Raw genomic sequence first — 13,338 nt, 5'->3', positions numbered from 1 at the left:
ATGCTTTTGGATTATTACTGCACAGATCATGATATCGTATGCTGTAGAGCCTGCATATCTAATGAACACAGGCTTTGTCAGAACGTTCTCCCATTGGAACTTGCCTCGAAGGATGTAAAAAAGTCTGCACTGTTTAACGATGTTATGGAAGACATGACGCATCTTATTACAACATTGAATGCTTTAGACAATAACAGACAGTCAAACTTACAATCAATGGAGGAATCCAAATCAACAATAACTAAGAAGATCCGAGCAGTGAAATCCAAATTTTTGAAACAAATTGACGATTTGGAGCGTGAATTAACGACCACTTTGTCATCTCTCCAACGAAAACATGAAATGGAAATCAACAAACAAAAGCAAGAAATATCGCAAGTCTTGGTCAATGTTATAGAAAATAAAAACAAGATGGATTTTTTGAGAGATCATGGATCTAAGAATCAGCTCTTTATATTCCTTCGCCAACAAGTAACAAATATTCATAGCGCCGAGGCCAAGATTCAGCAGATAGTATCCGATTCACAAGAAGTCAATATAACCTTTGACGAAAAGAAAGATGGTAAGCTTGAGTCTTTCGGGTCACTGTCAGAGTATGTCCAACCATGTAAAGTTCAATACAAACCAAAGAAATTTCAACAAGCCCAGATAAAAGCGGAACCAATGAAAAATATTCTAGGGTTTGAGAAGGAAACAGTATTAAAACTTAATACTAATGTGGTAAAACGTCTTATTTGTGTATCAGTTACAAATAATAATAAGCTGCTCATTACTGATATATTATCATCCGATCACAAACTGTATGTTTACAGAGACTGTAAAGATTATGAGACAGAGATAACTTTTTCCTCCGAACCTTGTTGTGTTGCTGTGATACCTGGTACAGACAGAGCTGTTGTTACCCTACCTATCGAGGGGTCTATACAATTTATCAAAACTACAACGATGACAAAGGACAACAAAGTTGACGTTGGATTTACATGTTATGGTATCACTGCTGGACGGGACAGAATTTACGTTGGTGGTGAAGGTGGTACTATCAAAATATTGGATTACAATGGGAAAACTTTAAAAACAATTCAACTAGGAGTTGATTCTATTTGCTTCATGGTATACAATGATTTACAAGATCATTTGATTGTTAGATGTGTTGGTAAACTCCTTTGTATCAAAGTAGATGGAACACTAGTTTACAGTAAGGACGTTTCAGGGGTAGCAGGTTTAACACTTGATCGACAGAAGAACATTTATATCGGCGGTTTCTATACAAGCAACATACAGAGAATGTCATCAGATGGAGAAAATTGTGAAGACATGATGAACAAAAACAATGACATTAACCGTCCGTATGGAATGTGTTTTAACAATGACTTCACAAAATTATTTGTTATTAATAACGATAACACGTCCGTATGTGTATATAAATGCAAGTACTTGTAAGAAACTTGAAAACTTAAAATCGGCTTTTTATAGCATTGCGTAATTCACATGTACAAAGTCAAAATATATTGTTTATTTGTTTGTTAGTTTTTGTTTTTGTTTAGTTTTTGAAGAAGAAAATAAAAATATAGTTTCAAATTCTATTTTATAATGTCGTCTGGCGTGTCGTAATTTTAAAGGAATGCGTAGAAAATTGATGTATATTTCAAAACCTCAATACGTCATGCCATAGCAAATCCAAATCCATGTTTGTTGTTTGATATAGGCAAAAGTAGTACTCATTTCCCCTCAATATAATTAAAAAAGTGCTAAAATTTTAAATTAGAAAGTATACTCCTCTGGATTATTATATATTATAGATCTGTTTTATGTCATGTTTGGTGTACACTCTTATATTGGGCATCCCAACTATTCTCGTGATTTACACTTATCGAATATGTTTACATGAGTACAACCAAAATATTTAATTCTTTGGATTCAATTTCTTGTACATTTTGAAGACCAACAAGACATTGAAGCATGTAGGATCTTAACTAATAAATGGATTATAATAAATGATAAAATGTATTCCAAGAACTAGTAATAAGATTGTTTAGCAAACTGACAAGAAGTTCAAACGGGATAATTGTTAACCTATGGTATTCCGATAAGCACAACAAAATGTAAATATTGTATTCAATTCAAGTATATGATGTTTTGATATATATTCCTGGTGTTGTATTTACAATTATGATGTCTCGATAGAAGAATGCTGCTAACAAATGAACTATTAAACCTAAAGATCAAAATGGTGAAGTTGAAATCATCCCTTTGTAAATGTTACGGTCGCCCACACGAGTATCGGATATGTTCCTCATATTGTTGCTACAATCCCGGTCCCTTTTCATGAATGTGACCTACCTAACGACTATTTATTTGGTTGGAAATAACATGAGCTACATGACACATACCACTGGTAAAGTAGGATCGGCTTACCCATCTAGAACACATGCGATCACTCCTAGTTTAAAGTGAGGTGTGTATTGCTGAGTCTTTAGGTTTCTATGTTTTGATCTGTGTTGTTTTATTTGTCCGTTTGTCTTTTTCAGTTCATTTTTGATCTATGAGTTTGAATGTCCCTCAAGGATCTTTCTGTCCTCATTTTAAAAATGTAATGGTGTTATTTCAAAAGTGTGAGTATAACGGGTTATGCTAGTTTGGCGTCAGTTCAGTACGGACACACCTATCAATATGAAAACCAATCCCATGAATTTGCATAAGTTTTGATCATCCGATTATATTATGCAGTGCAACTAATTCTATCTTCGTGAAGCTTATCAGAATGTTCTGCCACAGGAAACCTTAAGATTTTTATGCTTGATTGGCAAACTGTTCAATATAAATATCGATGAAAAAAGCAAAATCAGGACCAAATAAATCTATCGTTGACCAAAAATGTCTTTTAAAGGGTGTCTTTTTTAAAAACAAATCTTGTAGTTATCATCCTTATGTACATAATCATTGTATTATTTAATATCGAATTTGTTACTTATAAAATTCTTGTCCGAGGGTTTCATACGAGAATAGTGCTATGGTCTTGTTATGAAATGCTGTACGAATGCAGTAAAACCACATCATTAGGGTGCTTTAAACAGTTTCGTATACACAATTAGGGGTTCTTCCCAGACTAAAAATAACCAGGGGGTGAAACCCCTGTTTATTTACTTAATTGTTCCATGTTATCCCATGTTCTTGGGATGGAATATTTTAAATATATTAAAAGTACACTTTAATTTTTATTTCATTATAAACTAGAGAACATTCTGATTCCAGTGATATCTAGTTTTATACAAGTATATTTATTAAACACTAAGGGTCACTTATGCATGTTTCCTCAAAACCTGACTTCATAGAAAAAAAACCTGTTTATTGCCACCTTTATTATACATGAATTGTACAATAAATTCTAAGATTTCTAAGAATATTCAATTGTTTAAGAAAAATAACTTACGGTCAGACCGAACCGTCACTAGCATTGTGGTAGAATTGTGTGCCTGAATCTTTTTTAGTTTCCTGATAGTAAATTCATCTTTTTAAATTAGCTCGTTTAAAGGAGTAGGTACCGATTTTGGCCTCATATTTCAGGTTCATCTAACGAAAGATTTTGACCACTTTTTAAACACTCAAGTATCTACTTCATTTGAATAAATCAGTATATGTAAAATATTTTTGCAGATTTAGTCATTAAAAACGATCCGATTCATGCTCAAATATGACAAATCTACCAAATATGCCGAAAATGTAATTTTCAGATCGTTTTTGTTCAAAATGAAAGTGGCCGCATCCGGGTTTATCCTCAACCTTTATACATGTTTTGTATTATCATCAAATACAACTTATTTCATATCGGTTAAGAATAAGCTTATCTTATTGGATAAAAAGAGGCCACATGACATTCTTTATTCTTCAGTAATAAGTTCTATCGGTCATTAACAGAACAAAGCGGATCGGAAAACCGGTCGTTAAAAGACTTTTAAATGATAATGACCGGTGGGGCGTGGTTTGTCTGTTTTATTAACGTTCCGTAATAAAACGGAACGCGATTCAGACGTGTTTTCACTTCACAGTTAGGAAAATGGACGACAAGTCTGCTAGTGTAGACAACTCTAATGACCGTTTTACTATTGATGAAATTAAAGTAAACTTCATTTTGAATTTCAAAGATTGAAGTGTATTATACAGGTATCTAAAAATATGACCGGTCTTCACTCTTTCCTAAAGAATTCGAACATTATCGCACGGTAACTTTCAAAAATTTGAATGTATGAATTCTTTTTAGAACATAGTTTCTAAATGAAATAAACATAATGATAATAGTTATCGAAAAACCTGTAGTTATCGTGATATATGGACAGCCCTTAGGACGGTGGTTTTGACCGCGACAGCGATAATGACCTCGCCTTTGGCTCAGTCATTATCGTTGTCTCAGTCAATACCACGGTCCTGTGGGTAGTCTATATATCACGATATTGACCATTTTTTCAATAACTATCATTTAATTACTTTTCAATAAAAAGGATGAACACGAATGTGGCCACTTTAGTTTGACACGAAACCGTCTAAAATGTAATTAAAATGCGGGAATTGTGAATATTTCAGTACTTTGGCATGACTTAATGGTGGTAATACCCGATATATGTGCATTGTCCTATCAAAAATAACCCATATTTATGTAGCAGAAGCATTCTACTATCCAATAAAAAACTAAAAGTTTACATTTTAACAATTTTGTAAAGCTGCTAAAAAGGGGTCTTACTGGACCTACTCCTTAAAACGGTTCACTAGACTGTTAACGCTAATTTTAGAATTTTTGGGTTAACAACTTTCTTTGCCAATAAATCTATACAGATCTGAATCGCTAAATACTTTAATATCTCGCCAATTCTATTAAACTCTTTTGTTTTAAATCAATATTCCTGTTCTTATTATATCCTATAATTTGGTGTATTGAAAAGTTTCCTATTGTATTAATAACATGCGAATATATTAAACAGATGCATATAACCTACGACCTTTCATTTTTTTGATTTGGTTTTTATCTGTGTGTTGTCGGTAGAAATCTACCTAGGACGTATTGTATCACATGTTATACTAATACGTCATACATTGAATTTCTTACATTAGGGAGGAATAACATATGATTTTCAAAAACTTTCATAGCAAAAATTCGAATTTTGTTTGTTTTCCTTAAACTGTAACCCTTATCTAAAAAAACACGGTAAAGTTTGTATGTTACTTTTGTTGTTCTTTTTTTATGACGATGTAATTTATGTTAACCTTGTTTCAGTCGAATTAAATTTATTTTCAAAAGCATTTTCTAATTCGCATAACCACAGTGTTGGAACGGAACTGTACGGTTTTCTAACAATTTGGTCATTCGGGAGACTGTCAAGCGGTGCTCCGACATTCGAAAAATAACAAGTTGCTTGATGGAAACTTTGACGAACTCTTATATTCCTATATAACGTTTCTGCTTCAAGTTTTGATAGCTAAAACATTCTTTATGTAAATATGAACCAATAAAATAATAAGAAAGATATATGCATCAACACGTTTTCCTTAGAATGGTAGAGCTCCGTGTAAAACGATCAAAATTGTCACACAACAGCGATCAAAAATGTCAAATAAACATCGAAAAATCAATGTTTGCTACCTGTTTTTTCACATGTACCTTTTCTGATATATAGTTTTACCTGTCTGAAAGTTTCAAAGCCATTGTCCCAGTAGAAATCCAAATATATTCATTTTCTCCATGTCGGATATTTTTATTGACTGTACAATCGCTCGCAAGTTGACTGTAATATCACTCGGAGCCTTCCTGTAAATCACTTAGAGCTTTCCTGTAGAATTGCTTGGCCAAATTTATTAAATACATTGCATATGCATTGCATTGGTTGTTTATTGCTGTCCTATTTCTTCATCTATGGTATTTGAAGTGAAAATAAGCACAAAACCAGTCATTTTGATAACTAAGATTATATCAAGGAATCCTTTTAAGGTGACTATATCAGAGACAAAAACAAAACGTGTACAGTACACATAAAAAAGAAGATGTGGAATGAATACCAAAGAGACAACTTTCCACAAGACACCAAAATGACACAGAAATTACCAACTATATGTCACCGTACTGTCGTCAACAATGAATAAAGCCCATACCGCATAGTCATCTTTAAAATGTCCCGAAATGACAATGGAAAACGACTTCGGAAAACTAACGGCTTATTTATGTACAAAAAATGAACGAAAAACAAATATGTAACACATAAACAAACAAACACTGAATAAGTATACAAGACAAAAAGAAAAGGACGGTACACAATATGTTAAAAATCTAATCTTAAATAAAAATGAAAAATAATCCTCGTACAAAATAAATATTTATATATACCGAAAAGATTCTCTGGAAAGTTAATTGGCATGTTTTTAATTTTACTTAATATATTATTCACCAGCAATTTTAGAAAAATAATACATACATATTTGAACAATACAACAAAGAATTTTTCAGCACAGGATCGGGATATTGTAACTTGATATGTACCATAGTTCCATATCGACCCTCTGATTGGTTTACCAGAAGATTGAAAATGGTCATGTGATGTATGTTAGATACCTCACACTTTTAGCAAGAAACTACATTGTAACACATTTTCTTTCCTGTGATATCAGTTGAGAACTTTGACACATGTCATTTATTAAATAAAAAAGTGATTGGCTATATGTGCAGATACACCATAGGATGAACTAAATTTCAAAGCAAAGCTTTATCGTGAAATTTAGCCTCTCTTATGGTGTATCTGCACATACCAAACACTTTTTAATTTAGTTTAACAAAGAATTCGAATGTGGAATTGTGGTAGCTTACCACTGACCCAAGAAAAGACACGTATATGTCAATAATCATGATATTAAAATAGACGATGTGGTATAATTACAAATGAGATGTCAGTTTATTACAAGCTATACATGTAGCTACTGGTAGAATAAGCTCCAGTAAAATTAAATGTTATCAAGGATGGGAGAGGACTTGTTATCTGAAAGACAGAGAAAACACAAAATTCTTCAACATTGGTTTTATATCAATGTCACGATTCAGGAACTTTTTAATATTCCCAACTATAGCATCCCACAAACGAACGAAACAGTTGTTTTTATTTAGGGAAAACAACAGTTTATCAAACCACATTTATATTTTCAACATAAAAATAAGGCGATGTGATATGATTGTCAAAGTTAAAAAAATAAATGGATTTAAGCAATTATAGTGGGCTATAAAAGGTCCCGAAAAGAAAAATAAGAATCAATACATTTCGAATGCAACTGACGGCCTAATTCATAATAAAACAATTTACGAAAAACATATATGACAGACACGAACCAACGACAACCACTGAACTACGAGCTCTTGACTTAAAACAGGTACCTAAAGAATTTGGCAAGGGTAAAAATATTTGTGTGCGCTCATTTCTCCCCCAAACTACCACAGCACAAGACCAAACTATAAAAATCAGATGGATAATCGGATCATCATACTATCATTGACGATATCAGACCAGGTGCGGATCCCGCATTTCTACAAAGGGGGATCCAAACCACGGAACACCATAAAAATCGTAAAAAAAATAGGCTTCAACCACCAAAAACTCACTCTCCCCGCATACCAGATCCGCTAATGCAGGCTGCAGCCATTCAAATAAAACGTTCAAAAATCATTGACACTTTTGAGTGTGTTATTTAGGTTAAAACAAAAATCGATAACAATACCAAAAATCGTAACAGAAAAAGGAGAGAAAAATCATACCAGACATATATTGTATTCGATTGCAGTAGTTTTAATAAATATTTAGATGACAAAAGTATCATGGAAAACATAAACTGATCATGAATGTGGCAGAAGAAGTTTAGCATTATCTACTTAAGAGTTATAATTAGTCATATGCCACTAGAAACTATAACAGCAAAATGCATTGACTAGCTTGCTTGCTAGCTGGACCGTGAAGTCATAAGAAGGTTAAGTAGGTTACCATCCTTTCGAAGTAGTCTAGTTGGCCAAACGATGAAAAGAATAGCTCCGAGTGATTGTAAAGGAAGGCTCCGAGTGATATTACAGTCAACTTGCGAGCGATTGTACAGTCAATAAAAATATCCGACATGGAGAAAATGAATATATTTGGATTTCTACTGGGACAATGGCTTTGAATCTTTCAGACAGGTAAGACTATATATCAAAAAAGGTACATGTGAAAATACAGGTAGCAAACATTGATTTTTCGATGTTTATTTGACATTTTTGATCGCTGTGCGTTTGACCATTTTGATTGTTTTACACGGAGCTTCACCATTCTAAGGAAAACGTTTCGATGCATATATCTTTCTTATTATTTCATTGGTTCATATTTACATAAAGAATGTTTTAGCTATCAAAACTTGAAGCAGAAACGTTATATAGGAACATAGGAGTTCATCAAAGTTTCAATCAAGCAACTTGTTATTTTTCGAATGTCGGAGCACCGCTTGACAGTCTCCCGAATGACCAAATTATTAGAAAACCGTACAGTTCCGTTCCCACACTGTGATAACTATAACATAATATTCTTAATACTAGTATATGTTTTGGTTTGAAACGAATATATGTTTTGCTTCAATTCATTTTTATATAACATACATGTTAATTGAGCCACTGTTTGGAAAGTGCGAAGCGTTTGTACGGTCTATATTATTGGTTGTAGGGTAACGTATTATAGTGTTCTCGAATAAAGGGTGATTATTAAAATCTGATTAATAGTTGCTAGTAGATCTTTGTTGATTTATGTATTATTGTCATTTTGTTTAGCTTCTTTGATTACCTATTCTGACATTGGACTCGGACTTCTATTAAACTAAGTTTCATTGTGCGTATTGTTGTGTGTTTGTTATTTCTGCATTGGCTAGAGTAATAGGGGATGGGTTGAGATAAAACAACAAAAAAATGTTAAACCCCGCCGCATTTTTGCACCTGTTCCAAGTCATCTTTTATACATTTCGGAGTTTAGCATGACGTCCATTATCACTGAACTAATAAACATGTTTTTTAAGGGCCATGTGGAGCACGCCTACGGGTGTGGGAGTTTCGTGTTGCTTTAAAAATCCATTGGTGGCCTTCGCCCGTTAACTGCTCTTTGGTTGGGTTGTTTGTTGTCTCTTTGACACATTCTCCATTTCCATTCTTAATTTTATTGTTTTGTATATCATTGATTGACAGTGTGGACTTTGTAAAATGCAGCAACCTTGTGATGAATTTACTTTCTCCTGGTATAAACCACCCATCAATGAAGACATAAAACCAATACTTGCACCAAATAAACAAGTATAATCAATACTTGTACCAAATATCCAAATATAACCAATGCTTGTACCAAATGTCCAAGTATATATGTATACACTCTGAATATAAACGCCATAAAAGGCTATAATAAATACCAAAGACTTTGTAAAGTGGATAGTCGCACGACAACGCCGATGCTCTATATTTAATAAGAAATAAACACAATTCATACATATATCTACACATATAAAATATATAACTCAAACCTCAGTATCAAACAAAAAACTCTCCACATAAAGAGCTTAATAAACTTTTAACTAGAATTAAAATTTACCAAGAAAATTCGACTGCTCAGATTGACGATGTCGTGCTGAATGATTACATAGGCCAAAAAATTTCGCGAAAAAAATTTTGAAGCGGGAAAACATAACGCCCTCTATGCTACATATGATGAAACACTCAGGAGAAATAAATTTCATTCTAATGCACTGCCCGTTTAAACGAATGAAATTATAATTCTCCTGGTATAAACCACCCATCAATGTAGACATAAAACCAATACTTGCATCAAATAAACAAGTATAATCAATACTTGTACCAAATATACAAATATAACCAATACTTGTTCCAAATATCCAAGTATATATGTATACACTCTGAATATAAACGCCATAAAAGGCTATAATAAATACCAAATAAAGGCAACAGTGGTATACCGCTGTTCAAAACTCATAAATCCATGGACAAAAAACAAAATCGGGGCAACAAACCAAAACCGAGGGAAACGCATTAAATATAAGAGGAGAACAACGACACAACACCGAAACGCAACAGCACACAGAAACGGACCAAGCAACAGACAATACACCACGAGAATAACAAATATAACATCAAAACCAAATACATGAATATGGGATAGACAAGTACCGTGCCACGTCTTATCTCAAAAATAAGAGAAAACAGAAACGACTCAACGTTAAAATGCAACACACACACAGAAACGAACAATATTATAACAATGGCCATCTTCCTGACTTGGTACAGGACACTTTTAAAGGGAAATAAAAGACTTTGTAAAGTGGATAGTCGCACGACAACGCCGATGCTGAACTCAAAGAACGGGAAGCTATTTATAACTATGTATGAAAAAATATTCAGTCCAAACTGTAAAATAAAACAAAAACTATTTTCCTTTTCCAAATTATAAGTAACAATCCTTCGTTCTGATAATTCGTCTTTCACATAGCCATCCTTTGAAGTCTTGTATCTGAAAAACCAAAACTTGCAGCGGTAATAGCACCACAAGAACGTTAACTATATAATCCGTATGCTTTTATATCGATTCACAAATGGAGAAAATTGCATCAAAGAAAGTTCCCTCATCCTAGATGGGTAAGCCGATCCTACTCCACCAGTGGTATGTGTCATGTCGCTCATGTTATTTCCAACCAAATAAATAGTCGTTAGGTAGGTCACATTCATGAAAAGGGACCGGGATTGTAGCAACAATATGAGGAACATATCCGATACTCGTGTGGGCGACCGTAACATTTACAAAGGGATGATTTCAACTTCACCATTTTGATCTTTAGGTTTAATAGTTCATTTGTTAGCAGCATTCTTCTATCGAGACATCATAATTGTAAATACAACACCAGGAATATATATCAAAACATCATATACTTGAATTGAATACAATATTTACATTTTGTTGTGCTTATCGGAATACCATAGGTTAACAATTATCCCGTTTGAACTTCTTGTCAGTTTGCTAAACAATCTTATTACTAGTTCTTGGAATACATTTTATCATTTATTATAATCCATTTATTAGTTAAGATCCTACATGCTTCAATGTCTTGTTGGTCTTCAAAATGTACAAGAAATTGAATCCAAAGAATTAAATATTTTGGTTGTACTCATGTAAACATATTCGATAAGTGTAAATCACGAGAATAGTTGGGATGCCCAATATAAGAGTGTACACCAAACATGACATAAAACAGATCTATAATATATAATAATCCAGAGGAGTATACTTTCTAATTTAAAATTTTAGCACTTTTTTAATTATATTGAGGGGAAATGAGTACTACTTTTGCCTATATCAAACAACAAACATGGATTTGGATTTGCTATGGCATGACGTATTGAGGTTTTGAAATATACATCAATTTTCTACGCATTCCTTTAAAATTACGACACGCCAGACGACATTATAAAATAGAATTTGAAACTATATTTTTATTTTCTTCTTCAAAAACTAAACAAAAACAAAAACTAACAAACAAATAAACAATATATTTTGACTTTGTACATGTGAATTACGCAATGCTATAAAAAGCCGATTTTAAGTTTTCAAGTTTCTTACAAGTACTTGCATTTATATACACATACGGACGTGTTATCGTTATTAATAACAAATAATTTTGTGAAGTCATTGTTAAAACACATTCCATACGGACGGTTAATGTCATTGTTTTTGTTCATCATGTCTTCACAATTTTCTCCATCTGATGACATTCTCTGTATGTTGCTTGTATAGAAACCGCCGATATAAATGTTCTTCTGTCGATCAAGTGTTAAACCTGCTACCCCTGAAACGTCCTTACTGTAAACTAGTGTTCCATCTACTTTGATACAAAGGAGTTTACCAACACATCTAACAATCAAATGATCTTGTAAATCATTGTATACCATGAAGCAAATAGAATCAACTCCTAGTTGAATTGTTTTTAAAGTTTTCCCATTGTAATCCAATATTTTGATAGTACCACCTTCACCACCAACGTAAATTCTGTCCCGTCCAGCAGTGATACCATAACATGTAAATCCAACGTCAACTTTGTTGTCCTTTGTCATCGTTGTAGTTTTGATAAATTGTATAGACCCCTCGATAGGTAGGGTAACAACAGCTCTGTCTGTACCAGGTATCACAGCAACACAACAAGGTTCGGAGGAAAAAGTTATCTCTGTCTCATAATCTTTACAGTCTCTGTAAACATACAGTTTGTGATCGGATGATAATATATCAGTAATGAGCAGCTTATTATTATTTGAAACTGATACACAAATAAGACGTTTTACCACATTAGTATTAAGTTTTAATACTGTTTCCTTCTCAAACCCTAGAATATTTTTCATTGGTTCCGCTTTTATCTGGGCTTGTTGAAATTTCTTTGGTTTGTATTGAACTTTACATGGTTGGACATACTCTGACAGTGACCCGAAAGACTCAAGCTTACCATCTTTCTTTTCGTCAAAGGTTATATTGACTTCTTGTGAATCGGATACTATCTGCTGAATCTTGGCCTCGGCGCTATGAATATTTGTTACTTGTTGGCGAAGGAATATAAAGAGCTGATTCTTAGATCCATGATCTCTCAAAAAATCCATCTTGTTTTTATTTTCTATAACATTGACCAAGACTTGCGATATTTCTTGCTTTTGTTTGTTGATTTCCATTTCATGTTTTCGTTGGAGAGATGACAAAGTGGTCGTTAATTCACGCTCCAAATCGTCAATTTGTTTCAAAAATTTGGATTTCACTGCTCGGATCTTCTTAGTTATTGTTGATTTGGATTCCTCCATTGATTGTAAGTTTGACTGTCTGTTATTGTCTAAAGCATTCAATGTTGTAATAAGATGCGTCATGTCTTCCATAACATCGTTAAACAGTGCAGACTTTTTTACATCCTTCGAGGCAAGTTCCAATGGGAGAACGTTCTGACAAAGCCTGTGTTCATTAGATATGCAGGCTCTACAGCATACGATATCATGATCTGTGCAGTAATAATCCAAAAGCATCCCTGAATGGACATTGCAGTTTTTTATCGCAGGCATTAGTTTATTGGATCCGATGGACGACAGGTCGATAACATGGTGATATTTGAAGGCTTTGAATCTGCAATGTGATTCATCACAGTCTGTACAAAGTCTTTCTTCACAGTCAGAGCAATACTTTGTGGCTGTTGAAGACTTGTCAGCTTCGGAACAAGGATCACATAAACTAGCCGATGCCATAAGAAAACTTCTAAAAAAAGGAGAGGTGT

At 33.4% G+C, this 13,338-nt stretch overlaps 2 protein-coding genes across 2 annotated transcripts; one reads left to right on the top strand and one right to left on the bottom strand.

Annotated features, from left to right (window-relative positions):
- On the top strand, positions 1–1,440 carry LOC134727995 (uncharacterized). Its single transcript, XM_063592394.1, has one exon. It carries the CDS (start codon positions 1–3, stop codon positions 1,438–1,440), a length of 1,440 nt encoding a protein of 479 aa, XP_063448464.1.
- Positions 1,441–11,653: 10,213 nt separating this feature from the next.
- On the bottom strand, positions 11,654–13,093 carry LOC134727994 (uncharacterized). The gene has a single exon (XM_063592393.1). It carries the CDS (start codon positions 13,091–13,093, stop codon positions 11,654–11,656), a length of 1,440 nt encoding a protein of 479 aa, XP_063448463.1.
- Positions 13,094–13,338: the final 245 nt, after the last annotated feature.

Source organism: Mytilus trossulus, chromosome 8 (assembly GCF_036588685.1).
Source record: "Mytilus trossulus isolate FHL-02 chromosome 8, PNRI_Mtr1.1.1.hap1, whole genome shotgun sequence".
In the NCBI taxonomy this organism is placed as follows: domain Eukaryota; kingdom Metazoa; phylum Mollusca; class Bivalvia; order Mytilida; family Mytilidae; genus Mytilus; species Mytilus trossulus.
Note: the sequence above shows the minus strand (reverse complement) of the source record. Positions and strands in the feature narration are given on the sequence as shown.

Bases quoted from the DNA above. Each gene is read 5' to 3' on its own strand.
- LOC134727995 (XM_063592394.1), top strand. From the start codon at position 1: ATGCTTTTGGATTATTACTGCACAGATCATGATATCGTATGCTGTAGA.
- LOC134727994 (XM_063592393.1), bottom strand. From the start codon at position 13,093: ATGCTTTTGGATTATTACTGCACAGATCATGATATCGTATGCTGTAGA.